The sequence below is a fragment of the Sphaerodactylus townsendi genome, linkage group LG03 (assembly GCF_021028975.2).
Source record: "Sphaerodactylus townsendi isolate TG3544 linkage group LG03, MPM_Stown_v2.3, whole genome shotgun sequence".
NCBI lineage: Eukaryota > Metazoa > Chordata > Lepidosauria > Squamata > Sphaerodactylidae > Sphaerodactylus > Sphaerodactylus townsendi.
In genome coordinates, this window is record NC_059427.1 from 11,379,272 (window position 1) to 11,402,000 (window position 22,729).

The 22,729-nt window shown below is 46.8% G+C and overlaps 2 protein-coding genes across 2 annotated transcripts in view; both read left to right on the forward strand.

Annotated features, from left to right (window-relative positions):
• Positions 1 to 22,729, forward strand: part of LOC125427674 — a 52,331-nt gene that overhangs the window by 16,791 nt on the left and 12,811 nt on the right. Inside the window, exons 8-15 of the mRNA XM_048487224.1 lie at positions 1,566 to 2,063; positions 3,165 to 3,329; positions 4,686 to 4,781; positions 4,902 to 5,132; positions 6,085 to 6,107; positions 7,020 to 7,135; positions 11,767 to 11,955; positions 17,357 to 17,838. Of these exons, the coding sequence (XP_048343181.1) occupies positions 1,566 to 2,063; positions 3,165 to 3,329; positions 4,686 to 4,781; positions 4,902 to 5,132; positions 6,085 to 6,107; positions 7,020 to 7,135; positions 11,767 to 11,955; positions 17,357 to 17,838 (1,800 nt within the window). The remainder of the gene's footprint in view (positions 1 to 1,565; positions 2,064 to 3,164; positions 3,330 to 4,685; positions 4,782 to 4,901; positions 5,133 to 6,084; positions 6,108 to 7,019; positions 7,136 to 11,766; positions 11,956 to 17,356; positions 17,839 to 22,729) is intronic.
• Positions 1,645 to 13,000, forward strand: LOC125428892 (E3 ubiquitin-protein ligase TRIM39-like). The gene is made up of 8 exons (XM_048489599.1): positions 1,645 to 2,063; positions 3,165 to 3,329; positions 4,686 to 4,781; positions 4,902 to 5,132; positions 6,085 to 6,107; positions 7,020 to 7,135; positions 8,424 to 8,456; positions 11,767 to 13,000. The coding sequence occupies exons 1-8, from the start codon at positions 1,656 to 1,658 to the stop codon at positions 12,282 to 12,284; spliced, it is 1,590 nt and encodes a 529-aa protein (XP_048345556.1). The 5' UTR covers positions 1,645 to 1,655; the 3' UTR covers positions 12,285 to 13,000.

Genomic DNA, 22,729 nt, shown 5'->3' on the forward strand with positions numbered 1-22,729 from the left:
GAACAACCATGACTCATAGGCTCATTCCGCACATGCAGAATAATGCACTTTCAAACTGTTTTCAGTGCTCCTTAAAGCTGTGCGGAATGGCAAAATCCACTTGCAAACAGTTATGAAAGTGGTTTGAAAACACATTATTCTGCGTGTGTGGAAGGGGCCATAGTTTCTATCACGGGCCTGTGTGATCTTCCAGTCATGCATGTATTATACAGTTAGCATGTATTGAGGATATTTCTATTCCTTCAGAGGCCAGTTGAGGTTTCTTACAATTAAAACAACCTAACAATATAAAAACAAGCCACTGGACATAAAGAGTATAAAAACTAGACATGACTGTTTCAAAAGCTGGTGATATAACACCTCTAATTTCAAGCCAGAGTTAAAAGTAATGTTTTGGCCTAGCACCTAAAAGAGTAAAACAGGCATCAGATGAGCATCAAAAGAGGGTATTCCAGGGACGCAGTGTTGCCACAGAAAATGCCCTTTCTCTAGTCACCACCCAAGAAGAAGAAGAGTTTGGATTTATATCCCCCCTTTCTCTCCTGCAGGAGACTCAAAGGGGCTTACAATCTCCTTGACCTTGCTCCCTCACAACAAACACCCTGTGAGGTGGGTGGGGCTGAGAGAGCTCCGAGAAGCTGTGACTAGCCCAAGGTCACCCAGCTGGCGTGTGTGGGAGTGCACAGGCTAATCTGAATTCCCCAGATAAGCCTCCACAGCTCAGGCAGCAGAGCTGGGAACCAAACCCGGTTCCTCCAGATTAGATACATGAGCTCTTAACCTCCTACGCTCTTAACCTCTTACACCACCCAGCTCACCTCTGAAGGAGGAGCACAAACTGTAGGCCATTTTTTCTTTTCTGCCTAATTTACATCCTTCGTTGATTCTGGGCTGCCCCTAAGAACAGGACCCCGTGCCTGTTCAATGAAAATAAAAATAAAGCAGCCCTAAAACTCTTTAAAAATAATTGTTATTAACTTTCTCAATATAGTTATACACAGTATTAGAAAAAATAAATAAACAGAAAATAGTAAGCCAGAACACAACAACAGAATGGATCTTAATATTCTGACATACAGACATATAAACATAATATCAATTTAACAAGTACTTATAGCCTTAACTATTAACATACTTATGTTATTGATTCAGCCTCATTCTGAGAAAATGCTTCCCACGTCTCATCAAACTCACTTGTCAACTTTCTGTTTGCAAGATTTGGCAGTTTCTTCATTGTAGTATATTCCCTTTCTTTATCTTATCAAATTTCTGTATTTGAGCTAGCCTGGGCTGACCAGGTCAGGGGTGACTAACGAGAACGCCCTTATGGAATTAGCCTTCTGATGGGTTTGGAAGTTGCATCAGGATAGGCATCTTACAAGGTGAGACAGGCATCTTGTTCTCTACACCCCCCATTGGGACAGTGTGGTCCCCTGAATTTTGTGCACGAAGACTCTTCCCCACAACCACCACCAGCAGTTCCGATCCATTGCTGGCTGTTGTAGTTTCTTTCTCCAGTGGTTATTTCCTGTCAATGCAGCTATTACTGTTGACTCCAATGAAAGGCGTTGCCAGCACAGGACGCTCCCAGTGGCTGGTTTGAAAACAGAGGAGAGCAAAGTAACGCTCTGACTTTCACTTTCGTCGAGGAAGCCATGGCTGCAGGGAGCGCAGTCAAAGACCTGTGCGAAGAAGCCACCTGCTCCATCTGCCTGGACTTCTTCAGGGACCCGGTGATCCTCACAGAGTGCGGCCACAATTTCTGCCGAGCCTGCCTGACCCACAGCTGGGGGGACTTGCAGGGGGCGGCAGAGGCTTCCTGCCCACAATGCAGAGGAAGAGCACAAGGAGGGACCCTCCGGCCGAACCTGCAGCTGGCCAACTTTGTGGAAATTGCCAAAAGATTGTCGCTTCAGGAGGGAAAAGAGGCAGGTGTGAAGGGGGGAGAAGAAAAGGGGGGGATCTGCGAGAAGCACCGGGAGCCCCTGAGGTTTTTCTGCCAGGAGGACGAAGCCCCCGTTTGCCTGGTCTGCGGGATATCCAAGGAGCACAGAGATCAGGAAGTCAGTAAGAAATCAGTGGAGGGAGACTTTCTTGCAGTCTTGTGTGTGGGTTAACATTTCCCTTTGTTGGAAAGCTCCAGCTTGCAGTTGTTGGTACTTGCTAACTGTATGTATTAATATAATATAAAATATATACACTGTTATTGCTCCCACAACCACAAATTGACCCGCAAAACTGTGGCTAGTAATAGATCCAAAAAAGGAAGAGGGAGTTCTCTTTGTGATGGAAGGGAGGCTGCTACCTCACTTCCTTCCCCCCCCCCCATCCCCCCATCCCACCATCCCACCATCTCCCCTGCCCTTTGTTGACTGTCCTATAAGTATTAATACCCAGCATTTCACTGTCAAGGCCCCCTTTGGCCAAGGAACCTGTATTGTATTGTATTGTATTATTTGATTTGTATACCGCCCTCCCCCGAAGGGCTCAGGGCAGAGAACAACAACAGCATAATAGCAAACATGCAGTTCAATCCCATTTCCTTCCCCTCAAGTGGGGGCCTTTTTGTTACTTAAAACTAGCGGGGCCCGGCCACGCGTTGCTGTGGCAATTGTCCTTCTCATCACAGTCTGCAACCCACACAGATGTCCATGCAGGTCCAATGATCCCCAGCATAGCCTTTTGGGGTGGTCAAATGGAATCCCTCTTTCCCTTTTCAATGCACATCGTTATATGGTGGTGTCTTGTTTTTTTAGTATAAGGTAACCCTTTCCATTCCACAACGGAACTGTCCAGAGTGCAAATCCCGCTGTCCATGAGGCTGGTTGACACGCACAGTCCTGGCTTCATCTCTGTCTCAGCGCAAAACCTATTCTGAGGACCTCTCTCTCTCTCTCTCCCTCTCTCTCTCTCTCTCTCTCTCTTTCTCTGGGACAACCTCCCTCTCTCTCTCTCTCTCTCTCTCTCTGGGACAACCTCCACCCCCCAAATCCAACTGATGGACAAACCCCATTTGATTACATCCAGTTTTTAATTAAAATGTTTTGGGGTTCTTTTCCTACTGAACAAGACAGTAGTTATATCCAGTCAAGGAAAGTTACAGTTGGGAGGTGGGGAGGGTGACAAAAACTAAATGCATCCTGTTTCCTTGTTTTGTGCCTCAGGCAGTCGTGGCCGATAGAAAAGGGAGAGTTTGCCAAAAGCACCAAGAACCTCTAAAGCTCTTTTGCAAGGATGACGAAGCCCTCATCTGTGTGGTCTGTGACCGATCCAAGGAGCACAGAGATCACGAGACCCTTCCTCTTGACGAGGCCTCCCAAGAGTACAAGGTAGGAAATCCACAGGGGAAGAGCCGTGGATCCTTCCCTTTTCTTTGGTCTTTTTATGAGGGAACTCCCTGCAGGTTCTGCCTCAGCCTCTGGGCCGAATTGGAGAATGGAAACACCTCTTTGTTGCCTCCTTTCTGGCTTGGTGGCTCCCTGAGGTGTTGCTTTCTGCTCCCTGCTGAGGCTGAAGTGGGCCAAGATGATAAAGTGGGGAGATTGACTCATAGTCTGGCCATGTTGACCTCTGGCCAGCCAATTGCATGGCTGAGCTACAAGGGGACACCTGTCTGATTCCTAGTTTTCCCCACCTCCCCCACACAGAGACAGCTTTCTCAGCTTCAGCTGCTGTCCTTCAGTTGCTCTTGGCCTGGGGGAGAAAGACTCCAGCTTTAGTACCTGCTTGTGTCCCCCACTTGAATGCAGTAGCTATAAGATCAGTAGTTTAAATCAGCTGGAGATGCCAGAGAGTAAACCTGGGTGTTGTGGGTTTACTGGGCTGTGTGGTCATGGTTTGGTAGTGTACCATCCTGTGACATGCCTCTGAAGATGCCAGCCATAGATTTGGTGAAACATTATGTCATGGAAGATGCTATCGCTACAGTAAAGGGAAGTCACATATGACTGTGAAAAGCATCTTTGCCTTTTGATCTCCTGGAGGGAGGACAGGAAACTATGTAGAGGTGCTAGGATGAAACTTCAAAGGTTTTGGAAACCTCATGGCGAGCGGGATCGTCATACATTAGTATCAAAAAGTACCAGACAACAGCCACATTCCCCTGAAACCAGCAACACCCAGTTGATTCTGGCCGTGAAGCTTTCAACAATATAGTAAACCTGGGATTTTCTGCATGCCAAGGGGATGCTCTCCCCCGAACCATGGCTTTCCATTGCACCAGGGCACTATAAGAAATTCTTTCCAACCCCACAGCTGTGGTTGCATCCACAATGAGTTCCCCCTGCTTTGGTCTGCTCTTTCTTGGAAGAGCGTACCCAAAGAAAAATTGGGAAAGTTTGGAATGGAAGGTACGCATTTCTTCCATCATCCTCAGTCCAGTGCCATTTACATTCTTGCCTGCCATTTATTTTAGTGTCACTTCCTGGGAATATTTATAGTGACTACAAATAATTTTTGTTCACCCAAAAAACTTTCCTTTGGTGGGGCATGGGAGGAGAATGGCAGGCAGGAGGTCAGGCGCAGGGTCAGTCTCTGTCCCTCGGCATTCTTTGCATCTGATCCCATTACAGATGTGGGGCAGTTACGTCTAGTTTGGCCCTTAAAGACAGTTTTGCTTCTTGTATGTTTTATAGTAAACTTCTAAAAAAGGAACCAGTCTCAGTTTCGAGTCTCTCTTCCTCTAGGATCGATTCCGTGCTTGTCTGGAGAAGCTGAAGGAGGAGAGAAAAAGAGTTGTAGTGTGTAAAGCTGGTGTAGTGAGGAAAAGCCAGAACCTACTAGTAAGTGTCAGCACGATTGGAAAGTGAACAATTTCTTGAACTAGCATTGGGGAAAGGTGTGCAAAGAGCAAAAAGTCTCCTCAGTTATGTTGACCCAATTTCCTCCTCTTTCCATATCAGAAGCAAACCACAGAACAGAAACAAGAGATGGTAGCCAAATTCAGGGAACTGCACACTTTTCTGGAGGAACAAGAGAAACGTCTGCTGGCCCAGATGGAAGAGGTGGAGAAGGAGGTGGCAAAAAACCGGGATCAGCACCTGGTTGAGTTGTCTGAGGCCCTCTCCTCTCTGGACAGCCTCATGCAGGAGATGGAGGAGAAGTGTCAGCAGCCGGCCACTGAACTCCTGCAGGTAAGAGGGTGGCAGGAACAGGAAAAGGCCGGCCCCAAACCCTTTCTGAGCCTCCTTCGCTTGGAAGAAAGCAAATGACTCCCGCTTCTGTTGCTGGCAAGTTTTCTTCTCTGTCCAGGGCTCTCCCTTCTACCCCGTTTCATCTCCACCTAGGAGCAGACTGAAAAAACCTACATAGTGGCCCTTTGAAACTCCACCGCCTGGAAATACAGCTGCCTCCAGAACCCTGTGGCTTTCCCTGATGGGCTGAGGCCGCTTCGCTTCCCTCTTGGATGCAGAAGTGTGCTTGAGTGTCAACGGACAGTATAGGGAACTACCCACAAGTTAAACCAGCAAACAGGAATGAGGGTCATAGGCAAGCAAGTTTTAAAAGGCGGATGGGAGTGTAGCTTATACTGGTGGCATGCAGATGGGTAAAAATGTACACACACAACAGCATCCACAAGTGGTAGAGAAATGGCATCCTCGTTGCGGGCACTAGTGTGCTTGCTGCTGCCAATCTGTTACATCACTGTAGATACAAGACCCCCACTTCCCCTGCTGTGCCCTGTTATAATGCTGAAAAGAAAAGGGCTAAAAGATAACACTTTGGCTTTTCTCCAGTCAGTCCCTGTATCCACCATCTCCCCCCCTTGCGCCCCCCCCCCCATCAGAGGGCTTTTCTTAGTTTTTGGTGAAAAGGCTACGTTTGGATTTTTTCAGCATTGTAACGTTATAATGATCTATTGTATTAATTCCTAACTTTTATTTTAAAAGAACACATTTCCAGCTATGCCCCTGCAAAAACAAGGACTAAATTATTTATTTAGAAAAGATGTGGGGATCAGCATGTTGTTACAATGATATTGTGATATATATATATATATTAAGTCTGGGAAATGAAATCCAGTGTCAAGAAAGGAAATAACAGTGAGTCTCTCTCTGTCTCTGTCTCTGTGCCTTTTCTCTTTAGGATGCCAGAAGCACCTTGCTAAGGTAAGTGGATTTTTCTCATTGATGTTTTAATGCTGAGAGACGTCTCAGAAGCCTGTGAAAAATGTGGTCCTTTAGGATTGTGACTGAGGGCAAAATCAGGAGTAATTAAAAGTGTGGATCTCCATCCATCTCTCAGAGGCAAACACCTTATGGACAGAGGCTTGTCAAAGGAAATTGGGAAGTAAAATAGCATTGGAAGTGGGTCTGTGTTGACACCTAGCCGTGCATCTCTAGAAGAGGGGTCCCCTACATCTTTGAGGCTGCAGGTACCTTTGGTATTTTGCCATAGTGTGGTGGACAGAGCCACAAAATGGCTGACACAGAATGGGTGCTACAGTAGGCAAAGCCACCCTCAAAATGGGTATTGCACTTTAGCTTCAGTTACACAGAGAAGATTCTTGTGTTGTGGTAGCAGCTGCTTCCAAAGCTCCAGGAAATACAGTGTTTGAGTCTCCTCAGCTACATTCATTCTACAAAAGGGCAGCGTGGAAGGTTCATTTGACCAGAATAAAGCCTTCATTGTAATTAGGGGTGGCTGGGGGTGGGGGGGACAGTAGAGGTGAACCCGGTGATGACTGCCCAACTCAATTTGAGGTGGTCCGTGTGTTAAGGGGACAATGGTGAGGCCAGACCCAAGGAAGGCTGTGTTGGCAGGTGTGTGCAGATTAGAAATCAAATAAATAAATGGGTTCTCTTTTATTTCTTAACAGTCATTCCTCACAGCTGCTGTGTGGTTTTGGGGGTCTCAAGAGCTACAGCGCAGTGGATGTTTCTTTCCAAAGAGCCTCCCATCTTTCTCAGCTATCAGCTTCAGCCTCTGTCTCCAGGCGCTCTGCCAGTTTTTCCTCTGTTTCTCTGATCCACTTGGGGGGGATTTTGAACTTGACGGATGGAATCTTGACTTTTCTCCAGGTATGAAGAAAAGGAGGCTTTTAAGAATCCAGTTTTTCCTCTTTCACTGACGTGGCGCGTTTTGGACTGCTCAGATTTAAATCACTTTTTGGAGGGCATCAAGAGGCAACTCAAAGGTAAGGAACTTGAGAACGCAAGAAAAGTCCTGCTGGATCAGACCAGGTATCAAGACCCACTTGACCCTACAATGAAAACACTTGTGAAAATGCAAAGGTCTCTTTATTGCAGGCAAAAAGGTGAATCAAGAACAGTTGGAAAGAAAGCACTGCCAGAGAAGCAGTGCTTTCCAGAATATAATCAACACTCCTTTCCCCATCCCTGGGAGCAAAAGACACAGTTATGAGAACTGAAGGCATTTGGCCTTGACGAGGCCTGCTTCAGGGACAGGGAGATAAGACACCTGGCAACAAGCAAGCATGGAAATTCACACAGAGCATACAGGTCCCCCACCCCCTTCACAGGCCTACTTCACACCAGGGCCTCTCAGGTCCAGCAATCTGTTCACTCAGTGTCCAACCAGGTGCCTCTAGGAAGCCCACAAGCAGAACAAATGCAGCAGCAGCATTATCTTGCCTCAGCACCAAATATAACAGGCCTGCTCCTGTGATGCTGGAGATAATAGGTGTGCCTCATGACTAGTATCCATTTGACTCATGGCCTTGGATAGTCTTCTCCTCCATGAACATGTCCACTCCCTTCTCAAAGCCTTCCAAGTTGGCAGCCATCACCACCTCCTGGGACAGCGACTTCCACGATTTAACTATGTGTCGTGTGAAGAAATACTTCCTTTTGTCTGTTTGGAATCTCTCACCTTCAGCAGATGACATCCCATTCTAATCTCAAAAGAAAGGGAGAAAAGCTTCTCTGCTTGAGTATGTTGTAGCTGAGCCCGCAGAGTCATCTCCAGGGGGCTATATCAGTGATGGCGAACCTTTTAGAGACCGAGTGCCTAAACTGCAACCCAAAACCCACTTATTTATCGTAAAGTGCCAACACGGCAATTTAACCTGAATACTGAGGTTTTAGTTTAGAAAAAACAACTCATACATTAACACCTTTTGTCTTAAAAGGCAGGGCGGGGATTGGAGCGCAGCATCAGGGAGGAGGGATGTGGGTGGCGATCCCCCCCCCCCCATGACTGAATGGCAGCCACCCGGGACATTTGTTCCAATGTCCCTGTGGCAGCTTCGCCTTTGGCTGGAGTGACGGTGCGCGTTCCCACAGAGAGGGCTCTGAGTGCTGCCTCTGGCACCCGTGCCATAGGTTCGCTACCACTGGGCTATATCATGACACCTTCCCTCCCCAAGAGAAAAACAGACAATATTGTTCGCTGATGTTTTTGTCACAAGATTTGCGATAGGCACAAGGGCCTGCTGTTCACCTTCGGTTCCTTTGCTTCCGCAGACTCTTTTGATTCTGGACTTCTCCTGCAGAAAGGTATGCTTTTCTTCATATACCAATCAATGGTTTCTTAAGTAAAACTTCACCTTATGATGTGTGCTCGTCCACTTGGTGTTTTTCCAAGAGAGAACATGTATGCTCTGGTTTCATTCCTCATCTTTCCATTCTTGCCACAGGCAGTCCCTTTTGTTCTGAGGAGGAGGTCTGTCAGGGTGAAAGAGGAGGTGAACTCTGAGGGGATAAACTGCCTCCTTCCACCTCCCTGCCACCATTTTGGGAGGATGGTTGGTGGGCATCGTCCCTTGAGGGCCTTTCAGAACCTTCCCAGTGAGAGACACAGACCAGGTTGGGAATCCCATTTCTCTGAGTGGATTTTCCTACCCGCTTTCCAGGTTTCCCTCATTTTCAAGGTGCTATAAATTGTGTGTTGGATATACCAGTTTACAAGGGAAAAGTTTCAGTATGGAATAGACAGGCATTATGGAATAGGCAGACATCCAGCAGGCCATAGTGCACCAATTGCTCACACATAATTTGTTCTGCTGCATTTTTGCTGTTACTCAGATGTACTTTTCTGGCCTGTTACCCAAAATGGTGGGACACAAGGCCCTCTTTGGTTGGGGAAATTTGTTGCAGAGCACAAGGTCACTTAGCATTGCTGTGGAGCATTGTGTAACTTGAGAGAGAGAGAGAGAGAGAGAGAGAGAGAGAGAGAGAGAGAGATTGCCTATGTTGAGGGCTTCAGCTCACCATAAGAAACCAGCAGAGAACATGGTTTTATTGGGAAAATAACAAATGGAATAAAATTAAATCTCACTCACAATCACTCAATTACTGGGATAAAAAACACATACATACAAGGGTTTCCTAGGATATAATTTAGAGGTGAAAGACAGAGAGAAGGGATGGGATATCAAAGATTATATTACCATTTTTGTAGTGGATGTCCAGGAAACAGAGTCCTAATAACCAGCACTAGGCTCTGGATGATCAGCACGGATGGAACAATATTAAACACCATGGCGGTGTGATAATATTGAACAACTAACTGGGGTCTGAGACATGTCTTGGGCCAAGGAAATCCTTTTCAGAAAGGATTTTTCCAGCTGTTCCAAGGTGAGGTAATGGTCTTGAGTGTCAGATCACATGACCTGATGGCTGACCCATTATCTTAATGGGTTTTGCTGGTTGTTGGACAAAACAGGTAACGACCCTTAATGGGCATTGCAACATAAGATGGTCACAAGGAGGATGAGTCACAGGGATACTTGAGTAGATTAAGAGACCAATACAAAATAACCGGTCTTGCCCAGGCTATGCTGTTTTCCATATTCAAATGTTATTTCCTGAGTATGGGCCAGGCATGAAGTTGTGGGGGTGTGTGTGTGTGGGGGGGTGGGGGGTGGAATCTTGAGGCATTCTTGCCAGACACAGTCCCAATATGGAGTTTCTGAAACAGACTCCTACATTTCAGGGCACTGTTATGCCAGGTCTTACAGGGCAGCATTCCAGGAGAAAGACCACTCTCTCACCCTCTGCAGTGCTACAGGCCTTAGGTTGGCTACAGGCCAGGAGACATAATGAAGGCAGATGTTTCCTAGCACTGCGAACTGGACTGGGGAGCTTCCATTTGCCTCAATCATGTTGTATGCAGATCAAATGCTTGCTTAGTTCTGTTTTGCTCCCAGTATGTGTACCTGGTTGTCTAAGGTGCCTTCATTAAAAAGTAAATCTCTAGACCTTTCTGTTGTGACAATATACAGGGGAAGGCATCAATATAGTGATATGGTATGACTGGTTTTTCTTAATTTCCAAACCCTGGTGGCCCAGTGAAGCGGGGTGGGTACTTCTGGAGGTCTGAAAGAGGGACATTGCAGGAAAACCTGCCAAGCAGACATCCCATTGTTACTATGCTTTATCAGTAGCCACACCAGCAGCAATTAAGAACATAAGAACATAAGAACTAGCCTGCTGGATCAGACCAGAGTCCATCTAGTCCAGCACTCTGCTACTTGCAGTGGACCACCAGGTGCCTTTGGGAGCTCACGTGCAGGAGGTGAAAGCAATGGCCTTCTGCTGCTGCTGCTCCTGAGCACCTGGTCTGCTAAGGCATTTGTAATCTCAGATCAAGGAGGATCAAGATTGGTAGCCATAGATCGACTTCTCCTCCATAAATCCGTCCAAGCCCTTTTTAAAGCTATCCAGGTTAGTGGCCATCACCACCTCCTGTGGCAGCATATTCCAAACACCAATCACACATTGTGTGAAGAAGTGTTTCCTTTTATTAGTCCTAATTCTTCCCCCCAGCATTTTCAATGAATGCCCCCTGGTTCTAGTATTGTGAGAAAGAGAGAAAAATTTCTCTCTGTCAATTAAACCACACAAGCCCATCCCTGTGAGGAAACCACTACTGAAGACACAGAGATTGTCTCTCCAAAAGACTCAGAGATTGTCAAGGGAATCGAAATCCTGTTCTGTCTTCCTTCCCCCAAGTTACCTTTGCTGTGAAGCACAGAAACTGTTAACGGGGTGTTTTTGATTCAAGGTGTTCTGGGAGACACCTTGAATGAAAGGATTTCTTAGGACAAATAACTGAAGGTTGGAATGAGCAGTCATGTCATTCTTGTGGTACAGGAATACCCGCAAACAAGACAAAATTCATGAAATATCTACATTATTATTTAAATTGGCACAAAATATTGTGTAAGCTTTCAAGCACACTCAGCTGTATTTTACAATTGTTCAAAATCCAGAAGGGTGAAAGGGCAGTTCTTTAGGCTGTGGTGGAAAAGGTCTGATCTCGCAGGCATCCTCTAAGGGTGCAGGGAGGCCTTTACCTTCACTTTGTGGCTGACGTGATATTCGTTTGCAGCACATTCTTTGAGAAGTCATATTCAGTCCAGTCTGATCTTCAGTGTCAGTAAGAGTCAAATTCAGTTTTGAGATATGTCTCAGATCAGGAGTAAGAGCCACAACCGGTTCAACCCCTTCTGTGCCTCTGCTCTTTTTCCTGAGATTCGGGTGTTTGTGTAAATGCTCTTTCCCGTGTAGATTTCTTTCCAAAAAATATCCAAGATTCTTGTCTCTCTGAAGGTTAACTGCTTGGGATAGGAGATGGTAGGAAATGGGTTGTGTTCCTGTGGGGTTTTTAATGTGCCCTTTATCTGCTTTCCCTTGAAGCACACCAAAAGACTGCTCTGCCTTTCAATAGCTAAGTGGAAGGCAGGAAGGTTGAAGGTGTGGAAGGAGGCCATGATGGGCAGGAGAAAGAAGCAGAAGAGGCCAGAGGGAGAAATCTCCCAGCTGAAAATATTTATCTTCTTGTCTCCTCATTTTCCCACAACAGCAAATGTGACTCTGGATCCAGACACGGCCCATCAGGAGCTCATCCTGTGTGAGGATCGTAAAAGCATAAGGGATGGAGAAAAATCTCAAACTCTTCTTGACAATCCTGAGAGATTTGATGTTTATGGTGCTGTGCTTGGCTGTGAGGGGTTCACAGGAGGCCGCCATTTCTGGGAAGTCCTTGTGGGAAGTAAGGGAGAATGGGCTGTGGGGGTGGCCAGGAAGTCTGTGAGGAGGAAGGGAGCGGATATCTTTAGTCCTGAACAAGGAATCTGGGAATTGGGTAAGTGGGGAGGGCAGTATAGGATTGCCATAGAAGACAATAACCTTCTCCTGTCCCTCAATGCTAAGCCCAAGAGGATCCGAGTCTGTCTGAACTATGATGGGGGTCGAGTGGCCTTTTTTGATGCTGACCAAGCAGTCCTCATCTATGAGTTCTCTGGAGCATCCTTCTCTGGAGAGACCCTCCTGCCCTTCTTTTGGGTGAATAAAAATGGCCACCTCAAACTCTCTTCTTAAGACCTTTTCTTCACACCAGGAGCATCAGTCAGAAAATATTGTTTCTCAGAAGCTCCCCCCTTTAGTTCTGTCAAGGCCTCTCCAGGCTCCCAGCCACCAAAACCGACTCGAGTAAAATGGGGACATTTCCCCCCCATTCCCTAATATTCCTCTTTTTACTTTGTATCTTATCTGAGAATAACAATAACATATTTATAAATTTATAAAGAATTTATAAAGAATAACAGGCTGGTTGTCAAGGAAGCTCTGGTTGGGAATCCCATTTCTCAAAGTGGATTTTCCTACCTGATTTCCAAGTTTCCCTCATTTTCAAGGTGCTATAAATTGAGTGTTGGATATTTCAGTTTGAGAGGGAAAACCTTCATTTATGAAATAGCAGTATATAAAGGCAAACGTCTGGAATGCCATAGTGTTGATTTCTGGGGTCTCGCACATAATTGGTGTTTGATGTTTGGGAGGAGAACTGAAATTACCTTCAGCCACTCCAAAGTTTCCGCTTCAGCTTGTGCTGCTGCCTCCTTTGCTGTTGCTCAGATGCACCTTTCTGGGCAGGAGACATCATGAAGGCAGATGTTTTCTAGCACTGTGAACTGGACTGGAGAGCTTCCGTTGGCCACAATCATGTATGCAGATTGAATGCTGGCTTAGCTCTGTTTTGACCCCTGTGTGTGTACCTGGTTGTCTGATGTGCCTTCATTAAAAAGTAAATTTCTAAACCTTTCTGTTGTGACAATTTACAAAAAAAAGGAATCAATATAGTGATATGGCACAGCTGATTTTTGTTGATTTCCAAATCCTGGTGGCCCAGTGGAGCAGAGTGGGCACTTCTGGGGGACTGAAAGAGGGGAATTGTGGGGAAACCTGCCATGCAGACATTGTTACTGCGCTTTATCAGCAGCTACACCAGCAGCAAGGAAACCACCCCTGGGGGGAAACCACCAAAGCCCCTGGGTCTCTCCGGAAGAGACAAGAGGGCAAATCCCCACTGCAAATTAAATACAGATTCAACCAGGTTTCAAAAGAAACAGAACATTTTCATCCAGGCTTCATCGAGGTTTCTCCCTTCCCCACAGCAGAAATCATGCCTCCAAAACAGGGCCGGACCCACCCCCCAGGACTGGGGCTGCCTTTTGCGTGTCGCAGCCCCTCTGAATTGTCCTGCTTTGCTGTAGAGCTCCGATCAGGCTTGGGGGAGACAGGGGGCGAGCGTGGCGGTTTGAGCCCCCCAGCTGCGCTTGCAAGAGTAACCTCATGTGTATTCTGCCTGGTCTCGCTGCTGAAACTGGGAGTCGGGGGGGGGGGCGCATAGTGGGTGGGCAGGGGTAAAGCTCACTGTCCCCCTCCATGCAACAACCCCATCCACTTTGCTTTTCAATACCACATTAAAAAAAAAGACTAAACCGAGATTGCAGGGCTTGACATCCCGTCAGGGAATAGTTTTGCGAGAGATCTGAGTGCAGCACAAATAAGCAGCTTGATTGGAGGTGGCGGGTGGTGGCCTTTTTTGGGGCGGGTGGAGGACGAGGAGCTCTTTGTGGGGAGGGGAAGCAAAATTGTAGCCGAGTTGCAGAAGCAGCAGGCACATTGGGGAAGGCGAAACCCCACCAAACTGCAAGGGGGGGAAAAGACATTTTTCTGCTTTCCAAAGCTGCTATTTGCAATGCCCCCACCCCTTCCCTGGGAAATTATGAAGGTTGCGCTCTGATTGGCTATGAGGCTCCGCGTATCTGCCAACGGCGGGAAATTAAATCTAAATTGAAACCCCGATCCTCCCCACCGATCTGGATCCGGCGGGTGTTTTTGGAGAAGGTGTGCATACAACCAGGTTCTGGAAAAGCACACGATTAGCGGGAGGGGGAGCGCAGTGGGGAGTTCTTCCTGAAACTTGGGCCCCTTCCGCACACGCAAAATAATGCGTTTTCAAACCACTTTCACAACTGTTTGCAAGTGGATTTTGCTATTCCGCACAGCTTCGAAGAGCACTGAAAGCAGTTTGAAAGTGCATTATTCTGCCTGTGCGGAATGAGCTTAAGACATTTCACGTGAGTATCATATTGTCAGTGAGGATTTGACCAGAGATTGTCATGGGAATTGAAATCCTGTCTTCCTTCCCCCAAGTTACCTTTGCTGTGAAGCACAGAAACCATTAACGGGGTGTTTTTCATTCAGTGTGTTCTGGGAGACACCTTGAATGAGAGGATTTCTTAGTAGAAATATTTGAAGGTTGGAATGAGCATGTCTTTCTTGTGGTACAGGAATATCCCCAAAACAAGAACAAAACTCATGTAATACCTTCATTATTATTTAAATTGGCACAACATATTGTGAAAGTGTAACCTCAGCTTGTGGGTTCTGTGGGGCAGAACTTGGAATGAGTTTGCAACAACAATTTTTAAAAACAAACATGGTTTACTTTCTTAACACATAACATTAAACATCAACATTTAACATCACACTTCAAGGTCCTGTTCAGGTTGCATTTTCAAGTCCTTCTAGTTACAGTCTTGTAATGCCAAGTCCATTTCTTCTTGCAAGTGGGTTGGCTCCTGAAGACTCCAAGGGCTTGGTGAACAGGATTCAACATGATGAAGGTTTCCAGGAGAACTCTCACCCATTACAACCACAAAAAGAAACCCTGAAACAATAAACTCCAACATTTACAACATAGCAAAAATAAACAACTACCTTCCCAGTAGTTCCCAACAATATTGCAGTTACCTTAACAAGGTGTTAAGGGCTTATACAACCAAGGTCCGAGTCTGGTAGCCTTGTCTCCTCCAACTACATGAGGTCTGCAGCTTTGAGTCTCTACCCCTTTCTGGGTCAACCCATTCTGAGCATGGGGGTTACAAAAGCTTTCAAGCACACCCAGCTGGATGTTACAGTTGTTAAAAATACAGAAGGGTGAAAGGCCGATTCTTCAGGCTGTGGTGGGAAAGGTCTGATCCCGCAGGCGTCCTCTAAAGGGTGCAGGAAGGCCTTTGCCTTCACTTGGTTGCTGACATAATATTAGTTTGTAGCACATTCTTTGAGAAGTTGTGTTCAGTCCAGTCTTTGTTCTTTCAATGAAATCCAAAATTGTTTCCAGTGTCACTTGAGAAACGCATCTCCCTGGCAGGCTGAAAGCCACGGGAACCCTCTTCCAATCTCTGTGTTTTATTCAGCGTCAATAAGAACCACATTCAGTTTTGAGATAGTTCTTGGATCAGGAATAAGAGCTACAACCGGTTCAATCCATTTTGTGCCTCTGTTCCTTTTCATGAGATTCGGGTGTTTGTGAAAATGCTCTTTCACATGTGATTTCTTTCCAAACAATATCCAGAGTTCTCTTCTCTCTAAAGGTTAACTAATTGGGATAGGAGGTGGTAGGAAATGGGTTGTCTCCAGTGGGTTTTTATTGTGCCTTTTAACTGCCTTCTCTTGAAGTGAACCAAAAGGCTGCTCTGTAGTGGTGTAGATGCCATGGGGACATGTGGGGACAAATGTCCCGGGTGCCCACCATTTGATCATGTGGGGGGGGGGGGGGGGAAAAATTTGGATTCATTTGTATTTTAAAAAATATTTTAGTGTTTTTACTTTGTCAGCCAGCAGGGGGCTGGTGGCACCAAAATTTCAGGCTATTCTCAGGTGACTTTCCTGATGATACTACCCAGGTTTGATGAAGTTTGGTTCAGGGGGTCCAAAGTTATGGACCCCCAAAGGGGGTGCCCCCATCCACCATTGTTTCCAATGGGAGCTAATAGTAGATGGGGCTACCCTTTTGAGGGTCCATAACTTTGGACCCCCTGAACCAAACTTCACCAAACCTGGGTGGTATCATCAGGAGAGTCTCCTGAAGATAGCCTAAAATTTTGGTAGTGCTAACTTAAACATTGCTCCCCTGACAGGCACCCTCAAATTTTCCCCAGATTCTCCCTTTAAATCCACCCCCTTCCGAGTGGATTTAAAGAGAGAATCTGGGCTCCCTGGATTAAAAAAACATTGAGAGTATTGTGGAAGACTTTCACAGCCGGATTCAACTGGTTGTTGTGGGTTTTCTGGCCAGTGTGGCTGTGGTCTGGTAGATCTTGTTTCTAACGTTTCGCCTGCATCTGTGGCTGACATCTTCAGAGGTGTATCACAGAGAGAAGTCTGTTATAAGAGAAGTCTGGACACAGTGTATAACAGACTTCTCTCTGTGATACACCTCTGAAGATGCCAGCCACAGATGCAGGTGAACTATGTGACAGAACAAAGAATCTACGGTTTGATAACCACACTGGCCAGAATACCCACAACAACCATAATTAAAGAGGTGATTAACTTGTTTTGGGGGGGTGGGTGGGAATCTACCCTGAAACAGCATCACTTTCAATGTTGTTTAAACTAGAGAGCCCAGATTCTCCCTTTATGGTGGATTTAAAAGGAGAATCTGGGCTCTCTAGTCTAAACAACATTGAAAGTGATGCTGTTTCAGGGTGGATTCTTCCTTTAAGGGGGATTTAAAAGGAGAATCTGGGCTCCATAGTTTAAACAACATTGAAAATGATGCTGTTTCGGGGTGGATCCCCCCCCCCAAAGCATCACTTTCAATGTTGTTTAAACTAGGGAGCCCAGAGTCTCCCTTTAATGTGGATTTAAAAGGAAAATCTGGGCTGTCTAGTCTAAACAACATTAAAAGTGATGCTGTTTCAGGATGGATTCCTCCCCCCCCCCCAAAAAAAACCAGCATCATTTTCAATGTTGTTTAAATTAGGGAGCTCTGGGTGTGTTCAGATTTGTGTGTTAGGGCATGTTCTATAATGTGATGGTGACTTTGAGATGACCTGGTGCAAAAAATAATTCTTTAGTTGTGGGGGCGAAGCAGCTGCCCATATGGAGGGGCATAAAAATCAGATTCCCCCCTGGGCTCCATTTTTCCTAGCTACGCCTCTGCTGCTCTGACTTTTAATAGGTAAGGAAAAGGCAGAAAAAGCTTAAAGTGGGGTGAGAGGAGGCCATGATGGGCAGGAGAAGGAAGCAGAAGAGGCGAGAGGGAGAAATCTCTCAGCTGAAAATCTTTCTCTTCTTGTCTCCTCATTTTCCCCCAACAGCAAATGTGACTCTGAATCCAGACACAGCCAATCCCTACCTCATCCTGTCTGTGGATCGGAAAAGCGTGGTGGATGGAGGAAAAGCTCAAATTCTGAACAAAAACCTTGAGAGATTTGACTATTATTGTGCTGTGTTGGGCCATGAGGGATTCACAGGAGGTCGCCATTTCTGGGATGTCCTTGTGGGAAGTGAGGGAGAATGGGCTGTGGGGGTGGCCAGAAAGTCTGTGAGGAGGAAGGGAGGGTTAACCTTCAGTCCTGAGGAAGGAATCTGGATTGTGGGGAAGTGGGGAGGGCAGTATAGGGCTGGCATAAAAGACCACTACCCTTGCCTGACCCTCAATGGGGAGCCCAAGAGAATCCGAGTCTATCTAAATTATGATGGGGGTCGCGTGGCTTTTTTTGACACTGACCGAGGAGACCTCATCTATGAGTTCTCTAGATCCTCCTTCTCTGGAAAGACCCTCCTGCCCTTCTTTTGGGTGAATAAAAAATGCCACCTCAAACTCTTTTCTTAAGATCTTCTCTTCACACCAAAAGCATCTCCTTATAATAAAGTCATGTTACCTTGAAAACTGGGCTTTCTAGAATTTATTTTTTTTTGGGGGGGGGGGCATATATTGTAACTCCCACACAGCCAGAAGCGAGCTGATATTCATTGTCTTCCACCATCCTGAATTCTCCAGTTGGACAGAAAAATCAAAAGGGGGATTTGCATATCCAAGGTCCTGCTGGGTTACGCTTGCATTAAAAGCTTCTCTTCGTGTTTTTGAGTCTTTCTTCAGAGAATTATAAGGGTTTTTTTTTAAATCCACATGGCTGTCTTGCTCTCCTTAAGTTTCCAACCAACTGGGTGCTCATATGTAGTCCTCACCGCAGCCCTGCAAGGCAAGTTAGGCAAAGAGATCCTGAGTTTCATCTCCAGGGTTGCCAATTCTGACTTGGAAAAGTCTTGGGGATTTTGGGTACAGAGCTGGGGTGGGTAGAGTTTGGGGAAGAGAGGGACTTGAGGGGGCCCAGTGCCACAGAGTCCACACTCTGACACAAGGGAACTGATTGGCCACTGGGATATCAATTGTAATTCTGGCAGATCTCCAGGCCTCACGTGGTCCTTGGCAACCCAGTGTAGAGCTGAGTAGGGATTTGAACCTCATCAATTCAAGGCTAACATCCTGTTCTCTGCAATTCACTGGGTCTCAGTTTTTATAATTGTACTACTGATGCGTTATGCATGCTTCAGAAAAATGTGCTGATAAAGGGGACACATGAGACTTGCAGGGAGGAATCCCATTTCCTGACTTGTCATGCTGCCCAATGAACAGCCACCTGTCAGTCTAATGCGCCACCATTTCCTCCCTCCTGATTCATGCTGTGGGGAGAGGGGGAAATGGTGGGTCCCTCCTTTTCCCCAACAGCTGCAGGGAAGCAAGAAAGGAGCTGGAGATGCAAAGATTCCCCTCACTTTGATTGTTGACTGGGGGCCGTCACACTCACAATGCTTAACAGCAGTTTGAACACTTGAGTTCCACATTCAGTCAAAAGACTGACAGCAATATCTGATGTATGAACAGAAAATGCAATCATCCATTTTGTAAACTACAGTCAAAATCATAGTTTTAAAAAATTCCATTCCAACAGGAACATCCGTGGAAAATATATCTCCTTCCATGAGGTAAATAGCTTCGGCTATTTCTTTAAAATTATTCTTTTGGCCCTATATTGTTTGTTAGTATAGACTGGCTTCATGTGTACCCAGCCTTTCTGCCCAGCGTAGACCGAAAGTGGCTGACATCACTGTCCAGTCCTCTATTTTAACCTCGCAATAACAGTGCTGTGAATTGGAGGTGACAGGAAGGGTGTGTGTGAATAAATGCCCCTTGGTGAGCCTCCAAGTATCTGGCATATTGAGAATTCAAACCTGGTTCACGTAGATCCTAGGCAGATGCTTTAACTCTTACAATGTAATGGATCTGAGAAGCCCTACTTTACTTGGTAAAATAAGATTTATTCCACACTCTTTCTGTGCTGCCTGCCTCACCAAGGTGGCCCCAAAAGGGCTTACATTATTCTTTAGTCTTCCATTTCATCCTCACATCAACCCTGAGAAGTAGGTTCAGGGGAGAGTGAGACCGGCCCAAGGTCACCAAGGGTGATTCCGCACACGAGTAAAATAGGTTCGACCCAGTTCCCTGAGAAGGGTACTAACCTAGGTCGAAGCCATTGTTGTCCCCCACTACAACCAGCTTGATCCCAACTCGAAAGGCGGAATTATCCTGTGCCTTTTCGCTGCTCCGTTCCGCTTGTCTACTGTTCTACGGCCATGTTCCGTCTATCCCCACACACATTAAAAAACTGCCACAGGAATGGAGGGACGAAGGTGGCGTTTTTTGATTGGCCAGCTGTACGCATGCCTGACACACTCAGCTGTGATTGGCTGAATGGGGGACTCCTGGCACCAGAGATTCTGCACTTTACAGGAATCGAGCTGAGTTCGAGCGTGGTTCCCTGAAAAAGTAGTAGTTCCCAACTGGAGTCGGAAATTTGACTGTTACACGGGGCAAAGCTGGTACAAAACCATGTCGATCCCAGTGGTTGTGCGGAGCACTTAGGTCGAACGCAGCTCAAACTTAGGTCGATATCGCAAGTGCGGAATTGACCCAAGAAAGCTTCCAAGATGGTGTTGAAATTGGAACCTGGGTCTCATAGTTTCTAAGACACTCTAAGCACTAGACAACATTGCCTCTGATAGTTTAGGGAAATTGTGTTGTTTTGTATGGAAGGCGTTGTTTTCTACTCTCCCTCTCTGCACTGCTTCAGCCAGTAGGGTAGCCCCAAGGGGGCCAGGGGCATGCGATGCACCAGATGCAAGCCACTGCGGGGGCATGGCAGGGGTTCAGGGCACATGTGTGTTACCACGCTGCCTGGGTAACTTTTATTCTCCCAGATCCGCCAGCTCTCAGCAGCGCAGAGGAACAGAAACAGGACCCAACACAGCGAGAATAGTGAAAATAGAAATGAGTATTGAGATGCTGACCTACGTGCCAGCACCTCCACACCACGGCAACTGCAACTGCCTAGCAGCTTTACAACAACTTTTATACACAGTCTCCCGCCCGGGAATCTGGGAGGGTACAGGACAACCTACAATAATTAATTCACAAATACATAGGAACCAATTAGAGTCCAGAGGGCAGTCCCTTCTTGAATTTCGCAGCAGAGGCAGGGCGAGGCAATGACATAGGCACAGGTGGGAAAAGCACAAAAGAGTCCTTTGGGTGCTTGGGGACAGGAAACGAAACCGGCACCCTTATCTGCCTGCTGGTGGGAGTAAGGCAGATGGATGTGCTTCTTCTGGGGTCCCTTTTGTCAAACGTCAATTCATGGTTTTTGCAAATGAAAGGGACATGCCCAGGTGGAGCAGGGGTGGATTCCTGCCTTGAGCAAAGGAGGTTCCATACTGATATAAATACAAAATACAACTGTAATTCCTACATTCTAATACAACTTGTTCCTATCTAATTTATAAACATAATTTCACCTTTATTAAACAGCAAGATCAGAAATGGAATAATTCATTTCTGACTCCGCTATCATGTGTGCCCCGGACGCAGTTCCCCCTCGCCCCACCCCTAGCGTCATCCTTCCTGGACTCTCATGATTCAACCTTTGCTTCCTTGGCCAAGACCAGAGGGGAGTTCCAGCCCTCATCTGGGCCAGGGTGCTGTGATTCCCTTCAGTTCTGACCCTGCAAGTTGCATCATCACCCCAAAACTGATGATGAATTCTAAGGCTCCAATATTTATTTCCTGATGGGTGATGCCTGCCACAGACAGAGGGACAGACATGCAAGTCCTTTCATTGGTATAGATCGATTCTTAGTGTCATCTGTGTGCAAGACACTTGGTAAAGTACAGAAAAACAGATCCCTTCTCTGGAGATCTTAAAATGTGGCCTTTGGCATGGGGGTCAGGAGGAAGGAGGCCACAGGGGTAAATGGGAAAAAATATACCTTTATTTCTGTTTCTGTAGGATGAAACTTTGGGGTTGTGCCAAAGAGTTCAACAAAAGGGGACTGAGGACTTCCAGGGTAGGAAGTGAGAGGGGGTGTCACACAAGAGTTCTTGGAAAGCATTCCAGGTATCAGAGGGAGGGAGGGAGGAGCTGCTGGAGGGCACAGAGTTGCCATGGAAACACAATGCAAGATGGAGGGAGGGGCATTTTTCTGGAAATGAGCCCTTCTAGTCATTTCTCTATTAGTGGCATAGACAGTTAAGACAAAGATGGATGCCAAATCTTAATTCTGGACTTTGATACTAAGAGAGGGGCTTTGCCTGGACATGCTATCCCAGTCCAAATCAAGTATGCATAGCAGCAAACAATGCCTTTCCTGAAGCCTCAGCCATTTCAATCCAGATAACAAAGCCACTGTCTTGGAAAATCCACAACTATCCTCAGCCTAGCAAAAGTCCCACACTCTGACATGATCCGTTTTCTCAGTTCCTTTCTCTCCCTAGTGCAGGGGTCGGCAACCTTTACCACCCAAAGAGCCATTTGGACCCGTTTTCCATGGTCCCAAAGATCTACCGAGCCGCCTCTGGTTTGGCCCCTCCACTCACCTTTCCTTCCAGCGCTGGAAGGTGGAGGCATCAGGCAGGGAAACCCCCTCTGCCTGAAGGAGCAGGCAGCCACCTGCTCCGTGGAGCAGAGGGGGATGGCGTCTGCCACCTGCTTCCGTGGGGCAGAGGGAGGATGGCAGCTGCAGGGATGGCAGAGGGGGGATGGCGGCTACTCTGGAGGGACACGCCGACGCAACCCTCCAACCTCCAGGGGTCGGAGGGCAGCGTGGGCATATACCTCCAGTCCTCCAGAGCAGCGCTGGAAGGAGAGGTGAGTGGAGGGGACGTGGAAAGCGGCACCCTCACGCACGGAGCCGCCTCCAGTTCGGCCCCTCCACTCACCTTTCCTTCCAGTGCTGCTCTGGAGGGCTGGAGGGACACGGCCACACTACCCTCCGACCTCCAGGCCACGCGGAGCCGCAGTGTAAGGCTGAAAGAGCCGCATGTGGCTCCGGAGCTGCGGGTTGCAGACCCCTGCCCTAGTCAATTAAAGCATCATTTCCCTTGTCTTACTACCAGAGAATAATCAAATGTTACTTTCAACTGGAATACCCCAGTTGTAAATTTATCAACTCTACCCCAAACATAATCAAGACGTGGACTCTCCCCGGCTTTGACTTAATCAAGTCATTTTCCTCAATATTGTTCTCTCCTGGGATCAAAAACTTGCTTTGTCCTGGAATGTAGTCTCTCTTATCGCTGCCAGAGGACTAAAACTTCCTATATCTACTTTGCCCGAAAGAGCCTCCCTCACCCT

Excerpts from the sequence above, each read along its gene's own strand:
- LOC125428892 (XM_048489599.1), top strand. The coding sequence starts at position 1,656 with ATGGCTGCAGGGAGCGCAGTCAAAGACCTGTGCGAAGAAGCCACCTGC. Across the intron at positions 4,782-4,901 it reads GGAAAAGCCAGAACCTACTA|AAGCAAACCACAGAACAGAA; the intron begins GTAAGTGTCAGC and ends TTTCCATATCAG. Across the intron at positions 8,457-11,766 it reads TGGACTTCTCCTGCAGAAAG|CAAATGTGACTCTGGATCCA; the intron begins GTATGCTTTTCT and ends TTCCCACAACAG.